General features: G+C 41.7%; 1 protein-coding gene across 1 annotated transcript in view; it reads right to left on the bottom strand.

The window, feature by feature from the left end:
* Positions 1-21045, bottom strand: part of LOC146834616 (atrial natriuretic peptide receptor 1-like) — a 961499-nt gene that overhangs the window by 445650 nt on the left and 494804 nt on the right. The window contains exon 16 of the mRNA XM_085602083.1: positions 7025-7047. Coding sequence (XP_085458209.1) covers positions 7025-7047 — 23 coding nt within the window. The remainder of the gene's footprint in view (positions 1-7024; positions 7048-21045) is intronic.

Below are 21045 nucleotides of genomic sequence, written 5' to 3'. Positions count from 1 at the left end.
AACTATTTTCAAACTGATAACCAACAATCTCTCCAACAGTGTCCAATTTCTTTTTACCTGCAATCACAACATTATCTTGTTCTTTTCTTTTCTTTTCTTGACACCTTCAGAACAGATATACTCTAACCTTCTTTATCGACCAACCACACGCTTTTCAAATACAGGATATTGACCTAAATTTGGAGCATACACCCTTCTTAACCTATTATACTCTTTTACACAGTTTGCATCTGCAGTAACCTTTGTCTCATCAAAATCAATCAAAAACAAACCAGATAATATTCTGACTCGAGACAAAGCATCATCTGCCATACCCTCTTTAAATACGGTAGATCCAATGTTCACCAATGCACTGTCCACACTTAATCCTTGAGATTTATGAATAGTCACTGCATATGCCAGAGAAAATGGAAATTGTTTCCTACGGACATATAAATCTTTAACAAGCAAAAAACGAACTGAACAACGACAAATTTCTTTAACTTCATCAATCCGATCAAATTTAATTTTTAAAAATTCAATTCCTTCTTTTTTCTGATAATTCACAAAATCCACCACTTTGCCTATTGCACCTTTAACTAAACCTTTCTCTACATCCAAATTACGCCTTACAATTACCCGACAGTTTACACACGCATATAGTGTCTTTTCTAAACCAGCAGTTTTGGATATTTTTTTTTCTAAACAATCCAGTTTTGATCTCAACTTTCCAGTCAAAATAATAGTGATTCCTTCATGCAGTATTTTATCGATGGCTTCCATTTTTACAATTTCTTCATTTTCCAGTTTCAATAATTCTTCGTTGAATATTGAACACTCATGCAGTGTTGGCATTAAGCAAATCACTGACTTATTTTTAGCAATTTCCACGTACACTTTTGCAGGAACTGCATTTTCATTTGCAAAGACATTGCAAAGTAATCGACTCTCCAAAGCTTCTTTCCCTTGTTTTGAAAGAATTCCAATTCTTATATCTTGAAGAATACTTCCATATTCAGCATCATTTGCCTGTCGCATATTTGTTGTCAGTTCTTTGTATTCAAAATTACTCCAAATGTTCACATTACCAACACTGCCAAGAGACTTTCTGGTATCTTCATGGGCAAGTGTTTTAAATACCGGTTGTCCTTTTACCGGAGTCAGTTGCAATAGATCTCCAAAAACTATGACGTGTTTTCCTCCAAATAACACGTCATACTCTGTTTTAAGAATTTGCTGCATTCTTAAATGCACAAAGGCAAGCATCAAGTTTGAGACCATGCTCACCTCATCAATAATGAGAAGTTTCATTTTCTTCAAGACTCTTGAAACTTCACAACAAGTTTCTCCAGCTAGCTTGTGGTATTCCAATTTGTTCTCATGCTCTACTGGTAGCATTAGCAAACGATGTAAAGTAATTCCTTTAATGTTATGTGCTGCCAACCCAGTTGGAGCAGTGACAACACAAGACAAATGCGACTCAGTTGTTTTTTGCAGATAACTTGTAATTACTTTAATTAAGAAACTCTTTCCTGTTTCAGCTTGACCACTCACATACATTCGGATAGGTTGAAATGATGTACATGAGCACCCTCTCTTTTCATGAAGTAATCCATGGTCAATCTGCTCTTTCACTTGCTGATATATTTGTTTCTGTTCAACATTTAGTTGCTCTTTCCAAGTTTCCTAACTGTATTGCATTTTCTTGTGCTTGATACATTGCTGTTTCCACCTCATTCATTGCAATCACTGCTTCATTTTCAACAATTGGTTGTCCTAGTGGAACTTGACTCAGTGCAGCAGAACTTTGACTGTCTTGAGAACTGTCTCTAGCAATCTCAGCTGCAATTATAGCTTCTTGATCAATTTCATCATTCAACATTTTCACATAATTTGCGAAAGCACTGCATTGTATGTTATCTTTACAAGCATTAAATGAATCTTCATAGCTGGGAAAATCTCCAAGTAATTCCAGTTCTGAACGCCATGGTTTGAACATTTGCAAAAGGGCTAAATAGTAAAATTCCCTTTTGTCAGCAGTGTCGCAACTCAGTTTTCTGTGATTAATTAAATTTCCTTTCCTTTGTTTCACCAGACATCCTTCGGAACCAATCACTCCATATTTTCCATCGTTGATGTTCTCTGTAGTATTCCGTTTAAAAGTGTAGTTTTGCAGCACTTCATAGAGACACATGTTCTCAAGATGATGACTTCTATTTGGATAGTATGTGTCCAACATAAGTTCAAAGAGATATGAGAGGCTACACAAAAAATGAGTATATTGTAATAGTACAGTTCAAAACCAATTGTTAGATCCACACGAAGATTTTGGAGCATTCAGATGTTCTTTATTCCAAGACGTGGTACAACCATATTCACAGCCAACGCGTTTCGCCCAAACATGGGCTTTTTCAAGGCTGTTTAGGGATCATACAAAGATATGGAATGTATCCTTAATTTATACAAGTAAACATTTAATTTAAAAACATAGTAAAAACAAAAGGGAGTAAGAAAAAGAGACGTTTTGAAGGAAAGACAGTCGGAATAAAGAAAAAGAAAAGAGAAAAAGTTATGACGAACAGGGAAGAAACAGCAAATTGTTTCAACAATTTAGGAAAAGAGGAGTGGAGAAGACAAAGCTAGTACATTACCGTCAAGTGACTTAGTGAACCATGTGACCCGAGAAAAGCGTGCGAAAAACGGAACTAGCACATTACCAACAAGTGACTGGATCAACCATGTGACCTGACAGAATGTCAGAAGAGAAAGCACAGAAACGAAGAGACTGACGTCCTGATAGAAGCACCTTGTGGATTTTCACCAAGTGAACAAAAATCCGATGCAAAAAAAACCCAGTAGATAATGAATAAAAATAGGATAGATTCTTAAGGAAAAAATGAGGGAACAGTCGCTTACCATGGAATTTACAACGTAGATGCACAAAACTATTTTTCACAGGTATTGGGTCATTTATTGTAGATAGAGTCTATGAATAAATAAGGGCACGAGTAAGTGATTATCCAAAGAAGAAAATTAGACCAGAAGTTCCTTAGACCCAGAGACACAAAAAATCCACTCACCTAACTGAAGAGTAACATGTGAGCGCTCGTAAATCGTGAAGGAAAGTGCACCAGGGATTAAAGTTCCCAAGAAGTCCTGGTAATGTTAGGTCTGTAGAAGGAATTGAATATCAATGCTAGACACTAAGTATATCATGAAAAGCTTAGCGTGGGTACAATATAACAGCTAACATGAGCCGCCCAAAGGAAATACGACAAGACCCTACCTATAAGTAAGCCCACTAAGTCCGTTGAAAGAATTGAATATCAAACCAAACACTTGGTTTGGCATAGAAAGTTTAGTGCGAGTACAAAGTACAGCTAACACGAGCCTAAAAGAAACAAGACAAGACCCTACCTGTGAGTAAGCTCACCAGGTAAAACATAAATGCTAACGAAGTCCAACGGTATAGCCAATATTCCCACCAAAGCCGTAATGTGAGCCAATAAGGAAGGCTGTCCCGTACACATATAAAGCCCCCAATAACATATATGGGGGCTTTATATGTGTACGGGACAGCCTTCCTTACTCACAGGTAGGGTCTTGTCTTGTTTCTTGTGTCTCGTGCCATCAGATTAATCAACTGAGATTCTAAATGATCATCTCTCTGATGCACTTTATCCATAAAATCCTTTGCAATTACATTTTTAAGATGCATTCCAGTTTTTAAAATGTGATTTACTGCATATGAAAGTCCAGACAAGTCACTTTCAAACAGAAGATGAAACATATAGGGGTACATTGATGAAATCTTGGATCTTCTACATATAATCTTGTTGTCCGATATTCAGATGCAGGAATCTGCACAGGACGTTCATCATATCTTCCACCTTTTCCTGTTGGAAACAACTGCGGGAAACAGCGAGCTTCCAAGCTCTCTTCCTACACACTCATGGGACATCCTGTTGCTTTTTTCATTTGAAACAACTCAATCGCATTTCCCATCACCTCTTTGGAATGAAGTGGATGTACACTGTAATGTTCATAGATCTCTTCACATCTGGACATGTCCACTTTTTTAATTTGTCCACTTAATATTTCAGTATCTTATGCTAAATCTATTTCTTCTTCTCCAGCAAACACATTTCTATAGTACTCATTATTTTTTAACAGATACAATGACGCCTTTTGCACTTTTCTAACATCCACTAACTCTTGCCAGATTTTCTTATTCTTAGTAGGAACACCATTAACTAGAATAACTAGTGGCTCATTTTCTGCATGGTCTACACCAATAGTTTCAATATATTTCCTTAAATCTAATGGTAAAAACACAACTCTTCCTTTCAATCCTCTTTGCAACTCTGATGGAGGTAATTTGCTTGTTTTGGGCTCCATACGAACAATAGCCTGAAACGGGTGAACACATTGTATGAGAATAGACTCATACGTATTTAAATCTATCAGCTCTGGAGGAATAGCAACCAACTCTAGATTATTATGAACAGCTCTAGCAGGCATTTTATTCTCATCTAATTTGTTTTAACAATATTTGCAAATACGCAGCTCACATCCCAAATCAAAACAATCCTCTACCAGCAAATAAGTTGCAAATTCCATCCACTTATCATTATCTTCTACTTCACTTTTTAAATACAGATTGACACCCCTAGTCTGATTTTTATAGTGACTTCGCCGACAACAAATACAAGAAACATTTGGTCTTTCACCTGAAATTACCTTAAACTTTGTGATTTCATCCTCAAAAATTTGTCTTCAACATTTTGTTCTACTAATGTGTCAGTTTCTTCACTCTCTTGCTGAGGCCCAAAGTAACAAAATTCAATATCATCACAGACCTGCTTTACATCTGATACTGACCCACGCAAAAGAGCACTGTTCAACTCACTTAACTTTAGTGCTGGACTTTTTGCATAATACAACCTTCTCACTAACTTCCGCATTTGAGTATGATGTACTGCCAGCATTCTGAAATGGTGAAAAACACTTTGACAAACTTTCCTAGAAAGACAAGCCAGAGAATGACCTTGCAAACCAGTATGTTTTCTCACTCTGCAAGGGTCTAGTCCTTGCAACAGCTTAATCTTTTGTTTTACACTTTTTTTAGTATAGGCTCGTAAAAACACTACATAATTTTTCAATTGATTCCTGTCGTACACTGCAAACACTACTGCAATCCCAAGTGTACACAGGGTTTTTAGCATGTCTCCCTAAAACTTCATCAGCTATCACTTCTTCTGCATTTCTTTCAACCATTTTCTCTTTCTCAATTGGACAACCGTCACTAACCTCATAACCTCTACCACTGGTGTCAACTGCATACAATGATTTTTCGCTCAGTGAATAACTCTCTTCATTAAAAAAAGGCTCTGAACTAGAACTGTGTTTCCATTCTCCCAAAAAAAAACAATTTTTTTTTATTAATAACTCTTTTCCTCCTACTTTTGGCCTTCATTACATATATTGGTTTATCAAGTGATCGAATTCTGTTTAACACTGAAATAAACAGTTTCCTTTTTACTTCAAAAGCCTTTTCCATAATGTTTTCAATATGCTTCTTCTTTTTATAAAATAGAGCTCTCTTTTTATATTTCTTCACATCTTTCAGCAAATTATGTACTACTCTCTTGTAAAATATTTTTTTGCGTAATTCCTTATACTGATTTTGCCTTCTTTTACCATACAATATCTCCTTTGACTGACCATTTGCTTTTTTACTTTTCCTCTTATTTTGAATTTTTTCCTTAGTTGAAAAATTCTCAGTAATTCCAGCATTATCTACATTCTGTTTGCTCCTACAAACATTTTTTATAAATTGTTTTGTGATCTTACCAGAAGATTTTTTCTTTTTAGCCACATTATCTTGTACATTCAATACTTGTGGTTGATGTTTCTTCAAATAATCCTCCTGTCTCTGTTCTTTTCTTTTTCTTTTTTTTTCTGGCATGATTTCTCTATTTTAACGTTGAAAAATAGTATCTGTAAAAAAGAATCACAAATAAAAGTATATTAATAACTTTCAAATGTATACCATTCCATTACTGTACAAACACATTTTATATAAAAACTGACTAAGAAACTATAGCCCTGAACCACAAGTGTGACGATGGTTAAAACACTACATGCATAGTGCATACTACTTTGAAGCAGTTCATGCCCTAAACCCTACCTCACTAAAAGACTACATGATAACTGACTGAATGATTACAGTACTATAAGGAGACACACTGGGTGAGTAACAGGGTGTTTGCTAGAAGTGTATGAATACTAACTGGGGAATTGAAGGTGTGAAAGACAACTGTGTAGGTGATTAGAGGACTGCATGTATACTGGATAGGCATTTAAAGCTGTCCATGTGCTAAGGCCTGGCTCACTGCATGAGTACTTGGGTACTGACTGAATGATTAGAGTACAGCAAAGAGAGTGCCTGGGTGAATTTATAAGTGGTAGGCTTTTGGCGCAGGGAATGGATTAGTACATGGTGCTGAATAGGTCACTAGAGGACTACAAAGGGAGTGACAGGGTGTTTCCTGGAAGTGTATGGATACTGACTAGGGAATTGAAGGTGTGAAAGACAAGTGTATAGGATGTTAGAAGACTACATGCATACTGCATACACATGTGAAGCAGTCTATGTGGTAATGTATGGTTCACAACATAAGTACTTAGAAACTGACTAAATCATCAGACTACTTCTAGGACAGTGCCTGGGTAAAACTTTAAAATTTTCAGTTCTGGCGCAGTGAAGAGAATACTACATCGTTCTGCACCTTAGTGTCAAACCCTGACTCATTTTAAAAAAATGCATAAGCAAAGACTAGCTTCTAATGCTACTAAAACTTGACAACATGACCGGTTTTAAAAGAGTTATCTGTCAGAAAATACACGATGTTACCCAATCCTTCTCTCACAGTGGTTCCCAAATGCACACACACTGACAGTGTGATTCTAGACAAGCACCACTATCCCTAGGAGTTTACCAAAACTCATTCACTACAGTGGAAGTGGTAAGGGAACTGCACACAATCTAAATATTTCAGGACTGCACTTTACTGTCAATGCCTGACTCATTTAATCAAAGCATAAGCCATAACTGTCTTCTAATGCTACTAAAACATGACAATATGACATTTTTTAAAACAGTTATCTATCAGCAAATACACAATATTACCAAACGCTTCTCTCACAGTGGTTGCCAAATGCACACAGACTCACAGTGTGATTCTAGACAAACAATACTATCCCTAGCAGCTTACCAAAACTCATTCACTACTGTGCAAGAGATAAGGAGACTACACACAATCTACATATTTAAGTACTGCACTTTAGTGTCAAAGCATGACTCATTTTATCAATGCATAAGCAAACACTGGCTTCTAATGCTACTAAAACTTAACCACATGATAGGTGTTAAAACAGTTATCTATCACCAAATACATGATGTTACCAAATGCTTCTCTCACAGTGGTTCCCAAATGAACACAGACTCACAGTGTGATTCTAGACAAGCATCACTATCCCTAGGAGTTTACCAAAACTCATTCACTACAGTGGAAGTGGTAAGGGAACTGCACACAATCTACATATTTCAGGACTACACTTTTGTGTCAAAGCCTGACTCATTTAATCAAAGCATAAGCAAAGACTGGCTTCTAATGCTACTAAAACCTGACAACATGACAGGTTTTAAAACAGTTATCTGTCAGCAAATACACTATGTTACCAAATGCTTCTCTCACAGTGGTTCCCAAATGCACACAGAGTCACAGTGTGATTCTAGACAACAACCACTATCCCTAGGAGTTCACCAAAACTCATTCACTACTATGGAAGTGGTAAGGAAACTGCACACAATGTACGTATTTCAAGAATGCACTTTTGTGTCAAAGCCTGACTCATTTAATCAACGCATAAGCAAAGACTGGCTTCTAATGCTACTAAAACTTGACAACATGACAGGTTTTAAAACAGTAATCTGCCAGCAAATACACGATGTTACCAAATGGTTCTCTCACAATCCTTACCCAAATGCACACAGACTCACTGTGTAATTCTAGACAAACAACCACTATCCCTAGGAGTTTAACAAAACTCATTCACTACTATGGAAGTGGTAAGGGAACTGCACACAATGTACATATTTCAAGACTGCACTTTTGTGTCAAAGCCTGGCTCATTTAATCAACGCATAAGCAAAGACTGGCTTCTAATGCTACTAAAACTTGACAACATGACAGGTTTTAAAAGAGTTATCTGTCAGAAAATACACAATGTTGCCCAATCCTTCTCTCACAGTGGTTCCCAAATGCACACACACTCACAGTGTGATTCTAGACAAGCACCACTATCCCTAGGAGTTTACCAAAACTCATTCACTACAGTGGAAGTGGTAAGGGAACTGCACACAATCTATATATTTCAGGACTGCCCTTTACTGTCAATGCCTGACTCATTTAATCAAAGCATAAGCCATAACTGTCTTCTAATGCTACTAAAACTTGACAATATGACATGTTTTAAAACAGTTATCTATCAGCAAATACACAATATTACCAAACGCTTCTCTCACAGTGGTTCCCAAATGCACACAGACTCACAGTGTGATTCTAGACAAACAATACTATCCCTAGCAGCTTACCAAAACTCATTCACTACTGTGCAAGAGATAAGGAGACTACACACAATCTACATATTTAAGTACTGCACTTTAGTGTCAAAGCATGACTCATTTTATCAATGCACAAGCAAACACTGGCTTCTAATGCTACTAAAACTTAACAACATGACAGGTTTTAAAACAGTTATCTGTCACCAAATACATGATGTTACCAAATGTTTCTCTCACAGTGGTTCCCAAATGCACACAGACTCACAGTGTGATTCTAGACAAGCATCACTATCCCTAGGAGTTTACCAAAACTCATTCACTACAGTGGAAGTGGTAAGGGAACTGCACACAATCTACATATTTCAGGACTACACTTTTGTGTCAAAGCCTGACTCATTTAATCAACGCATAAGCAAAGACTGGCTTCTAATGCTACTAAAACTTTACAACATGACAGGTTTTAAAACAGTAATCTGCCAGCAAATACACGATGTTACCAAATGGTTCTCTCACAATCCTTACCCAAATGCACACAGACTCACTGTGTAATTCTAGACAAACAACACTATCCCTTGCACTATACCAAAACACATTTCTTAATCTAGAAGGAGTACTACATTTTAGTGCAGAAACATAGCTCATTTCACAAATTCATAAACAATGACTGGTTTCTAATTCTACCAAATTATAAAAACTGCACAGTTATCTGTCTACAAACACATGAAAAACACAAATGCTTATGACAGAATGGTTTCTACATGCACACACACTGTCAATAAGATTATAAAGAAAAAAAGTACTCCCTACACTTTAGCAGGAGAAATACATTAGTCTGAATAAATTCAAAATAGTCTACATACATCCCCTCACAATTAAATAACTCACCTTTCAAGTTGTTTTGTAGATTAAGAAGTATATCAGTCACACACCAGATATCAGTCACACACCAGATTTTCTTATACAGAATCTCTGCACTGTGCACCTGTCAGCAGAACCAAAGAATGGCAAAGTTTCCCTCTCATTTTCCACACATCTACATGTAAACATCAAATCACATTCCTTCCCACATAAATTCAAAAGCAAACACACATTTCTATTGGTTAAACATTTCAACCCTTTCCAAAATTTGAACCCTTCCCCCAATCTTACCATAGAAACAGGTCATGGAACACTGTACTGAGCACACAGGTCACAATTTCAGCACACAATCAGCCTCATGTATCAAGCCAAAATCCAGTTGTTAAAATACCGAATCGCTAATAACACCCGTTAGCGATAAAAAAAAACGAATCCCAATGCATCAACCAAAACGGTGACCAAATAACGAATCGCTAAATGAAATCCGGTAAAATACCGAATCGCAATTAACCAACATGCAAAAATACCGATTCGCTAAATACCGAATTAGCAATCACCGAATTCACTAATAGCTCCCGGCAAGTGCCAATGGCTAATAACGAATCGCTACCCAATGCAACAACAGTCGCAAATACCGAAAATCCCAAAAATCGCTATTTAGCATGAGCTAAATAAGGGGAATCAGAACCTGGAGGTAAAGTTAAAAAAAAAAAAATGTGAATAAAAAAAAATGATCCTACAGGTGCAACTGATTGTTGTAATCACCAACCCCTTAAATGTAGCCAAGGAGATCCTGTTGGCTACCACAAAATGGCAGCCCTCTACGTGCTTGCAAGGAGGATGCGTATCAATGCGGCAGGACAGCGCAGGAGAAGGGTCCAGGAGAGAGTTTTCAGACTGCGCATCACCTTGCTCGGCCAGAATGAGGACGAGGTGTACGAGAAGTATCGACTCAATCGTGCCATGATCATGCGCCTCATTGCAGACCTGGAACCATTACTGCAGCACCAGACACACCGGACCAATGCAATCCCTGCGCACGTCCAGGTCCTATGCAGCCTGCACCTACTGGCCTCAGGAAGTTTCCAGGGGGTAATTGCGGTAGCCGGAGGCGTATCGCAAAGCGCACTCTCACGCTTCTTCCAGAAATTCCTAGATGCCATGCTGACAATGCTACACTCCCACATCAGCTTCCCCACAACCCCACAGCAGTTGGACCGCAACAAACAGGCATTTTACCAGGTGGCACAATTCCCCCATGTAATTGGATGCATCGACTGTACGCATATCGCCATATGTCCACCGGCTGCAAATGAGTACATTTTCCGTAACCGCAAGTCATACCACTCAATCAACGTGCAGGTTGTGTGCGATGCCAATCACATCATAACAGACCTAGTGGCACAATTCCCAGGGAGCACACACAACTCCTACATATTCCGCAACAGTGGAATCCACAGGCGTCTACTCAACGGAGAATTTGGAGAGGGACTCCTGCTTGGTACGTACAAATCCCGCTTCCCAACATGAACACCACACATGTATGAACTTCACCATTGCTAAGTCTTTGCTTCTATCTTCTAGGTGACAGTGCTTTCGCCCTGCGTGATTTTATACTCGCCCCATACATCAATCCAGCAACCCCACAGGAGCAATGCTACAACGCAGCACACATTAGCACCAGGAATGTAATAGAGAGGACATTTGGGATTCTGAAGAGTCGCTTTCGAATCCTACACAAGACTGGCGGCGCCATGCTATACAAACCTGAAACCTGCTGCCGGATTATTGCCGTATGTGCAATGCTGCACAACATTGCGACCAGAAGGGGGATACCCATAGAGGTGGACAGGAATGGGGACCACCGGGATGACCAACCACCCGCCCAACACCGACAGGCACACATCCCTAACACAGCAGAGGGCCATAGGAGGCGGACATACATCATGCAACATCATTTCTGAATCAGGTGAGAATGATACATAACTAATTTGTTGGGGGTGCAACTGTTTCATGCACAGTAGCACTGCGGTATGTGCAACAAAACAAGCAATGGAAAAAATGCACCACATGTAAGAAGTTAAAACAAATGTGCGTTAAAGTCATGGCTGTGCAGACTCAGGAAGGGGAGGACCATGGTTGCCCCACCACGGTCAGGTAGGCCTGTAATTCTGTCTAGTGGCGCTTGCCACGTACACCAAGCCTCCGCTCAGGTGCCTCCGACGCCTCACCACGCCCTGTCCCCGTGGAGGCCCGCGAACTGCGGCGCCTGGTGCTGGCCTCTGCCACTGACATACTGCTGACACTCGAGGCAGCCTCACTGCCATCTTCCCCTCCCAATGCACCAGCACTGAATGTGCCGCTCTGTAGGTGTTCGACAGCAGCGGTCATCTGCCCTAGTGCCTTTGCTACATCCCCGCAAAAGTGCCCAAGGTCCACCTGCAAGGACACAGAGCGGCGTGCCAACACTGCGGTGCTGTTGCTGAGACGTGTGATGGCCTTTGTAGAGGCCGCGGACCGCAACAACTGCTGACGATGCCTCCTCCTCTCGCACTCATGGCCCTCCCTCATGGCACGGGTGAGCTCTTGGATGTCCTCCCTGAGGTGCCCATTGCCCTCTGGCACCACAGTGGACATGTCCCTAACCGCCGCACTCATGGCACGCATTTCCCGAGCAAGGCGCACGATATTAGAGCTAATTGTTGCCATGTGTCGTCCCTGCAGGCGCTGTACACGTAGCATCCTCTCCTCGATGGCAGAAGTGTGTGGGAGATCAAGGTCGCCTGAGGAGACAGAACTTGGCCGAGCCCTGCGCCGCTGTTCGAGTCTGGCGCGTCCAGGTGGTGCAGCAGGCGGTGTGATGGTGCGCAGACTTTGTCCCAATTGTGTGGAGGGTGTTTCCATCACCTGCAAGCGCGCTACTTGGGACCTGCGCCTCTGCGCTTTAGTGGCTGTTGTTGCTGCAGCTGGTGTGGATGGTGCAGGTGCTGGTGTGCCTGGTGCTGGTGGTGCTGGTGGTGGTGGGGTGGCAGGTGGAGGTGATGGATGCGCATCCTGCGCTGTCTCCATGTCGGAATCCACCGGTGTCTCAGATATGATCAGCTGGCCGCTGTCGTCCGATTCCCCAGGAGATGCATCTGTGTGTGAAACAGTGCATGGTTAGTGGGATAGTTACACCTCCGTAGTGTTGTACACGTACATGTCCCTCTGTGATCCACTAAATAAACAGTCTACATCCATGTTCAACTGATGTGGTGATCCGTAATTGTATTTACGCCTGTACATGCACACTGGGCTGACTAGACAACAACTCCCATGATGCACTAGTGTTAAGAGTAAAACTGTGTGGCCCAAAGCTGCATACACACTCAGGTCCTGCTGAGGGCATGGGAATGGATTTACGCTATGCTAGGTATAAGCACAGGCATGCATCTTACCTTGGGCACTTGTGGCTGCGCCGGACGTGTCCATCTGGGTCACTCCCACGACGGCTTCCCGCTTGATCGTCCCTTCCACCAGGCCCTCCAGGGCAGTGTTGGATTGTACTGTTGAAGGGCCGCCTCCAGTCCTGCTCGCCTCCCGAAGCCTCTCCGCAATCCTCTCCTTGGCACGCTTCCGCAGGTCGTACCACCTTTTCTTGAGCTCGTCGATGCTGCGGGGCGTTACACCAACTGCATTCACCCTCTCCCGGATGCGCAGCCATATGCGCCACTTCTCCTGCTCAGGCACCTTGTGGGACAGCTTACCGAAAAGGCGATCGTGCTTGCTGCTGACTCCCTCTATAAGGTACTCCAGCTCCCTGTCAGAGAACTTGTGCTTGCGCTTGCGTGCTGACTCAGCGCTGGATGGCACTTCCTTCTCCATGTTGAATAGGTTTTGCGAATTGCACAGTCGGTGTGGCTTCACTCTGCACAGGCAGTCTTCACTCACAGCTCCTGTTTGCTCCTCTGTCGAGGCAATGAGGGTGGGGCTGCAGTATTTCCTGGTTGGTGATTTCATCTGCACGTTCCCGGAGCGACGCGGTCAATTGCGAGTTCGCTAATACCGAATTCGCTAATAGCTAATTCGGTATTACCGAACTCGCAAATAGCTAATCGGAGTTTGCATGCCCCGCTATTGATTATTCGGTAAATATAGCAATTTTTAAGGAATCGCTAAAATTTACCGAATCTGTTGATGCATGCTCAATAGCGATTCCTTAATAACGATTGCTTATTTCTCGCTATTAAGGAATCACTTTTGGTTTGGTTGATGCATGTGCCCCAATGTTGCTAATCAAGACAGCAAGTGTGCTTGACTTTTCAACACATCAGCTTATCATATATAATGTTCCTTACAATCAGTTTTTGTTAACCAATAAGAATCATGCATTTAAAAAACAGAAATATAGACCCTACCTTTGAGTGTAGAAGGTTGTCAAACAACCAGTGATTTCTTGTCTTTTTTCAAAATTGCATCTTAGCCACCATTTTAGAAACATCTTACTTTCCAAACTGCCATTTCATTTACAGAGACCATCTGAGTGCATCCAGACCTCCTTTCAAGATGCTTAGAGTGTGGATTGTGGGACACAGCTACATTTTCTGGAGCCAAAGGTATGCAGAAAACAAAGGCCTTCACAAAGACCTAGGTTTGCCAAATGTAGACATTAAATGGATTGGACAGAGAGGGTTAAAGTGGCACCAATTGATGCCATTGGTGAAATCCTTCATGCAAATCCAACACCCTGACCTCATAATAGTGCACTGTGGTGGCAATGACCTAGGCACTTTGACTGGGGTAGGTCTGGAAATGCTTATGAAGGACACCTTTGCAGAACTGATTTCACTTTTCCCAGTACTACCTTTGTGTATTCTAAAATATGCCAAAGGCAGAAATGGAACTGGTCCGATCATTTTTGTCCACAGATTGAGAAAGCTAGGAAACATGTGAATAAATCTGTTTCTGCTTTTCTCAGAGACTACAGAATGGGGTCCATTTACAATAACAATCTGCGCTTTCATATGCAAGAGATGTATAGGAGAGATGGAGTACACTTTACTGATGAAGGAAACAGAGTCTTCCTCAACAACTTTAGACTCTGTATAGGTACTTACTTATAAGTACCAAAAACTCTCAATGAACACAACAGCACTTTTTAGAGCCACTCAAGAACAAAACACTTAAGCTTGATCTTTATCTCCCAACAATTTCAATTTTTTTCCCCTTGGATCCGCGCACCCAACGCGAGAGAATCTGTGCATCCAATGCGATAGGATGCGCACACCGTGCGCGCATTTCGCCGTTTAAAAAAAAAAAGAAAAGTTGGCCCAGGGTGTCCTTCTGGGACCCCCTAAGCACCTCTAGAGGGTCAGAGTATTTCCACTCTGCCCCCTTTATATGTTTTACACACTTATTCCCCTTGCTTCTTCAGCATCGCTTCTACCGAGGCAGAAAATGGCCACCAACAGTTCCTGGTTTCGAATGTAGACAGACACTCGACAGCCAATTAGCATTCAGCGTGCGATCGGGAGGGTGCGCGCTTGGTTCGGGGAGGGTGCGCTTACGGTGCGGGTAGGGTCCGCGGATTCTCCCCGGCCATAGATATTTATGTACTTTTAACTCTAATTTTCTCAGGAACTACTGAACGGATTCACACCATTGATTTAAAAGGCACGATTCTGAACTGAGGACTACCTCTTTGCCAAATTTGGTGTCATTCCGTTCAGCGGTTCGGGCTGTAGCTGCGACAACAGATCCTATGGGAAATTGCATGGGGAAAACGCGTTTTGGGACCCCCCTTTTTTCTCAGCTCCCACTTGACGAATCACCACGAAACTTTCATGGTAGGAGCGGAGCAGAGCTGGCCAAAAGTTTGGAAAATTTTGCGAGGATTCATCAACCGGCGCCAGACTTAATGGGAATAGAATGTTGCAGATTTCCTATGGAAAATAGGTCCTAACTATAACTATCTACTGGCGACCGCCAGTAGATAATAACTATATAACTCCACATATGTGTAGCAGAACTATATATATCAATATATCTATACATCTATATATCTATATATGTATATACACATAGATGTGGGGTAAAGATTAGTAAATCTATAGTTACCTATTTGCACTCACCTTCTAGACATTTTGGTCCTCAATATTTTTTGCATGATTTGTTTTTCCGGGACTCTGTCAGTGATTGAGGATAGGGATGGACCACTTCCAAAAGACCTAACTTCAGATGTCAAAAAGACAGCAATCAGGGGCAACAATATTCAACAGTAAAGGAATTTACCCAAAGTCTCAGTGGCGCCCACGACAAGAGCATAACTGAGGTCCCAGTACTAAACAAGTGCAATTGCAAGTGGAAAACATACTCCAGCCAACAGCAGTACTCAGAGCCCACCCGAAAAAATGAGAGTGCCTAAAGAGGAAGATCTAAGAAAAAATGGTGCTGCAAGGCTTGTCCCCAGAACCTCAGTCACACGTCCAGAGCCTGTGGCACGGAAAAGTTGTAGGTAACCAAGGAAGCCATGTGTGAGTAAGTCCCAAACAAGAGGACCAAATGTGAGTCCACCTCACGGCAAAGCATCTGCTTATAAGCAATGACAAAAATACATTTAATTCACAATTTCCATAAAACAGAATGCCACTCAAAAGCCTAACCCGCACTTAAAGTATAGGAGAGATCAAGTTGCCCCAAAAAAGAGAAAGACCAGGTCTTGACACATCAGATCTGATGTAGACTTCAGTATAAGAAGAGATTCCAAACTGGGGTGACGTAGTGAGCAAAAGAACGACGGATTAAACCCAGATCTTTGTGACTGGGAGTGAATGTTTGCATTGTTTAGCATTCCGTCCATCATTTGTTCCTTTTGCTTTTGTTGCCCTAAGTGGGAAGGGAATGCCTAGACGTGGGTCCCATGCTCACTGCGCCACTGGATTCAAGCTAGCCCGGCTGATGAGGGGTGATGCCCGAAACCGGTCCCAGGATCCTTGTTCCAGTTGAGGGAGGACCTGCGTTGGCAGTTAGGCTGGACTGTTCCCATGAGGCACAGGGTCAATCAATCAATCAATCAATCAATCAATCAATCAATCAGTGAATTGTAAGTGCGCTACTCACCCGTGAGGGTCTCAAGGCACTCGGGGGGTAGGGGGTGAGCAGCTCAGTTCAGTGGAAGAGCCAGGTCTTGAGCGTCTTCCTGAAGATGTTCAGTGAGGTGGTGTGTCTGATGTCAATCGGGAGCTCGTTCCAGGTCTTTGCCGCAATGTAGGAAAAAGCCCTTCCACCCGTTTGGGCTCTGCGGATGCGTGGGGTTTCGGCAAGGGCCCACTTATGCACTACACATGGCTTTTCTCACTTAATTAAGTGCTCCCACGTCTCCGTAGGTCGTAGCACGCCCCGCCCCGTAGAGGGACGGGAAGGCCCCTATAATGAAGCATGACACTGAATTAATTTTCAGTGTGTGAGGGGTATTTTAAAAACAGAGATTGTCCCCCCCTCCCTCTCTTTTTGAATAACTGCAGGGGTCTAACACTTTTTCTACACCATCATTATAATTGTAATCTTTCAAATAAGGAAGGACATAATATAATGCTGTGGTAAAATTAATTGTCATCAACCACAAATCTGGTTCTAAACATGTAAAATCAGAACCTATATGTACCCCACACAATTGCAAAGCAAACCTTCTCAATGGCATCCACATATCCTGGTAACTACCAGGCATTTTCCCCAGTTAAATTTCGGCATGCTTGACAAGACAAATTCTATCAGAGGAAAGATCCAAAGGTGTGGTCTTTTATCACACCCAGCACCCACACTTGTAATTGCTATCCCTGCGCAAGAAGATGTTTTTTGCATGGACCATTAATTAAGAAGCCACGGGTAATTGAGGAGTATGTATGCAATCTAAAGCACAACATGTAAGAAAAACACTCATAGACATTTACTCAATACTAACTTAGCTTTCTGCATGACTTTTCTATATACGATTGCTAGCTCTGCCAGCCTATCTGGGTGCCTTGTGTTCTTTTTATTGTTGGTATTTTATGTCTTACTTATGCGTTTGTAGCTTTCTCTTAAATTATAACAAAAAAAGATACATATCTTAGTGGAAACCGCGTTAAGGATCCATCTTGCTCAGAATGTTGTGTTCAGCCCACCACCAGTGCTAGCAAGCATGCTAATAGATCTGTTTCTGTTTTCATATCTAAGCCAGACCTATCAGGATAGTGACCATTTGAAGGACAGCTTGAGAATGAATGGCATGGTGCACACATGGAGAAGTGAGCATAAGGGAGCAGTGACTAGGGGTGAGGGCGAGAGAGTGGAGCAGGTGTGGTATGCACCTAGCATCTAAGTGAGGTGTTGGTATTGAGAGGATGGGATATGGAAGGCGAAGTTATCTGAAGATCTTGGATTGGAAGGTTTGATGCATGTGTAATGTAGTGTAAATGTGTCTTTTACTGCATGAGTGATTCAGGAGTTGGTGTTGCAGAGTTGAGTCCCCAAGCTGAGGCAACGCAGGAATCAGCTAAAATGTCCAATCAGTGGTGTTGATCCAGCATGGTGGTTCTGGGTCAGTGTACTCGCTGACGGGGTCCTCATATACAGGTCCTGTGATGGGGCTTCAAACATGTCACAGTGTCACAGGGAGGCTCTAGAGTAGCATGTAGTACTGACTTCTGTGCTGCATGGTCTTCTGGCAACAGAAGAAGCTCTTCCAGGGCACTTGACAGGAAACATAGGTTTTGTAGCAAAGAGCTATGTCTGCTGTTGCAGCAGCTGGTCTATGTATTCCAAGACTCTTTGCAGTGAACATAATTGCTCCTGACCAGCTTGTTATGTCATCTAGCAGAAGGGCAATGTGTTCATGGGCACATGAGAAGAGACATATGACTGGCAACACACGCTTATCTTGCCAACCACAAATACGTTTTTAGCACGTTACCAACAAAAAAGCAAAATTGTATTGAAAAAATCTAAACAGCTGATAAATGCATACTCTTTGATGGTCAATCCAGTGAGCCAATGCCTGATGCAGGTTCACACTAGCAAGCAAATTGTTGGAGAGGGCTTACTCAGAGCCCACAATCTCGCTATACTTGTTAAAATTGATTTTGTGATTTTTGTACAAAATTGATAACATATTCCCTCACTACAGACATCTAAAGTAGTCTCTGGCTGGATATAAAAATGAAGGTGTGGGTGGCCCCTGTTCATTAAAAAAAAAAGTATTTCATTAAGTGAAGACAAACCAATAGTAATACTCATTAGTGTATCCTCTTCCTTTGACAGTTGCAATTTTTAGTGCTCTATACCCTTTCTATGTCTTGTGACAAAACACAGATCACCAGCAGCTCACAAGAGGAAACATCTCCCTTGCATCCAGTTGGGTTTCTCTCAGGCTTTACAATGTTGGCTTCTTGTAAGAGAACCCCATCTTTTGGGTTTTCTGGGAGTCCTGTACTGCCACTTGATTCAGCTGAAACAATCAGAATTTCTCCTTTTCCTTTCAGACTTCCTAACTCAGGTATCTGTCTCTCTTACATCACTAATGATCCCAAACAATCATTTATCAATTCATCTTTTGGCACAGACCCAAATGTGTGCTGACATTCTAGCAAAATAAATAAAACATGCACAAACTGAATCACATTCCACTCCACATTTAATCAACACTAATGCCATTCCATTCAGTCAATATGCAGGAAAACCATCTCAGAACACGCATCCGACCATGCTAAAACTCTGCTACAAACTTACAAAATGGTGCATCATACATTATGGCTCTTCCATCCGCCGAACCTAGATTGGTGTCTGCCAGTTTCTGTTGACAGGCCCAATAAATAAATTAGGTGCTGCCCAAGTATCAAATAAATCTCAGGTTTAGGACCACTTTGACAGAACATGTTAGTAGTGAAAAGATGATGCACTGATTAAGGCATGGCACATTTGTGGGTACAATCTGATTAGTCTGGTGGATTCGTATCTGCCTCCCTTTAATGAAGACAAAAAGAGGAAGTGATTTTAACTGCCCTCTGATCCTTCTTCCTTTAACTACACGAAACATGCCCCTGCTAAACTTTCCCAGCGCTAACCTTTTAGTTGCAGCTAGAGGGAAAGCTTATGCTACAATCTCAAGTCCCAGAGTATTTGGTGTTACGGGCCAGATTTATATACTGGCGGGAGGCCTGTTTCTCCGCCAGGGTGACGGAGTAAATTACTTAGTCACCCTTACGGAGAAGCCACCCTACATGTTTAGAAATGACTGCCAAGCAGGCAGACATTTCTAAAACATTGCCAGGAACAGCTGTCACAGTATTTCCTGTCAATCCTTTTTGCAGTTTAGTGCAGGGATCGGTCAACATAACAGAGCCTTGCACCAAATGTTTTCTTTTTTCTTTTCAAAAAGAAAATCCCAAAGTAAGATTTTCTCTTTGACATGGGAGTCATCTCTCATGGCAAAGGCGGGGGGTAGCATTATCTTTTCAATTTTCAAAGAGAGAATCCCACTTTGGGATTTTCTTTTTGAAAATAACAAATAAAACATTTGGTGCAAGGCTCAGTTATGTTGACCAAGCCCTCACCATGGAAGTCATCTCTGATGGCAAGGGGGGGGATCCTTTTTGTGTTTTTTACTGTACCTGCATGCTAGGGTTTGCTTGGCAGTGATGGACAGTAAAAAATGGCTATATGTCCAACCATCCTAATTGGGGGGACAGACAAGCAGCCAATTTTTTGACAGCCCTCATTCGTTGGGCCATCAGAGAAGTTTGGTTATGGTGGTGACAGCGTAGTCACTGCTGTATCAAACCTATTGCATACCCACATTTAAATTTGGCGGGTGGACCACTGTGCAGGCAGGGAGAGAACTCTGTTGCTCTGCCAACAGCTAAATGGGGCCTTTAGTGTCTTAGTTTCTTTAGTTAATGTCAAACACTCTTATCGTCCCAACAACCACAGCGCTTTAATTAACATTTGTTCTATTCGGGCTGGAGACTACACTGGGAAAATTTATTAGACATCAATTGTTTTTATCATTACTTGTGGTACAATAAATCCAATCTGTCCCAATCTGTCCTGTCTAGATATTCATCTGAGGAGTGAATATTGTTTCATATCTCGCTCTGCAGGCACATTTTTAAAAAGGGCAAAAAACTAGTCTGAATTTACGATTTTTGGTATTCACAGAAATCACTTACGACTCCTATCTTTACGTCCGCACTCAGGCTGGAATTTCAGCACTCGGGCAGAATTTCCGCACCCGGGCCTGAAATCCCACACTTGGGTCGGAATTTCCGCACCTGGGTCGGAATGTCCACTTCCAGGCTGGAATACCCGAATTCGGGCCGAATTGTGGTTAAGCGGAGTGGCGTAAACTGGAATACTGTATACTGGAGTGGCATAGAGTAGAGTGATATACAGTGGTATGGTGTTGAATAAAGTGGCGTACAGTGGATTGCCATTCAGTGATGTGTGGTACAGTGGACTGGTGTTAAGTAAAACTGTGTAAACTGGAGTGGTGGAGATTGTATGTGGCATAGAGTAGAGTTGTCCACATTTGTTCAATGCTAAACACTTGTCCAAGTGCCTACCAT

The sequence above is a fragment of the Triturus cristatus genome, chromosome 4_2, assembly GCF_964204655.1.
Source record: "Triturus cristatus chromosome 4_2, aTriCri1.1, whole genome shotgun sequence".
NCBI classification, from domain to species: Eukaryota; Metazoa; Chordata; class Amphibia; order Caudata; family Salamandridae; genus Triturus; species Triturus cristatus.
The sequence above is the reverse complement of the archived record's forward strand: the minus strand, read 5'-3'. Positions and strand labels throughout refer to the sequence as shown.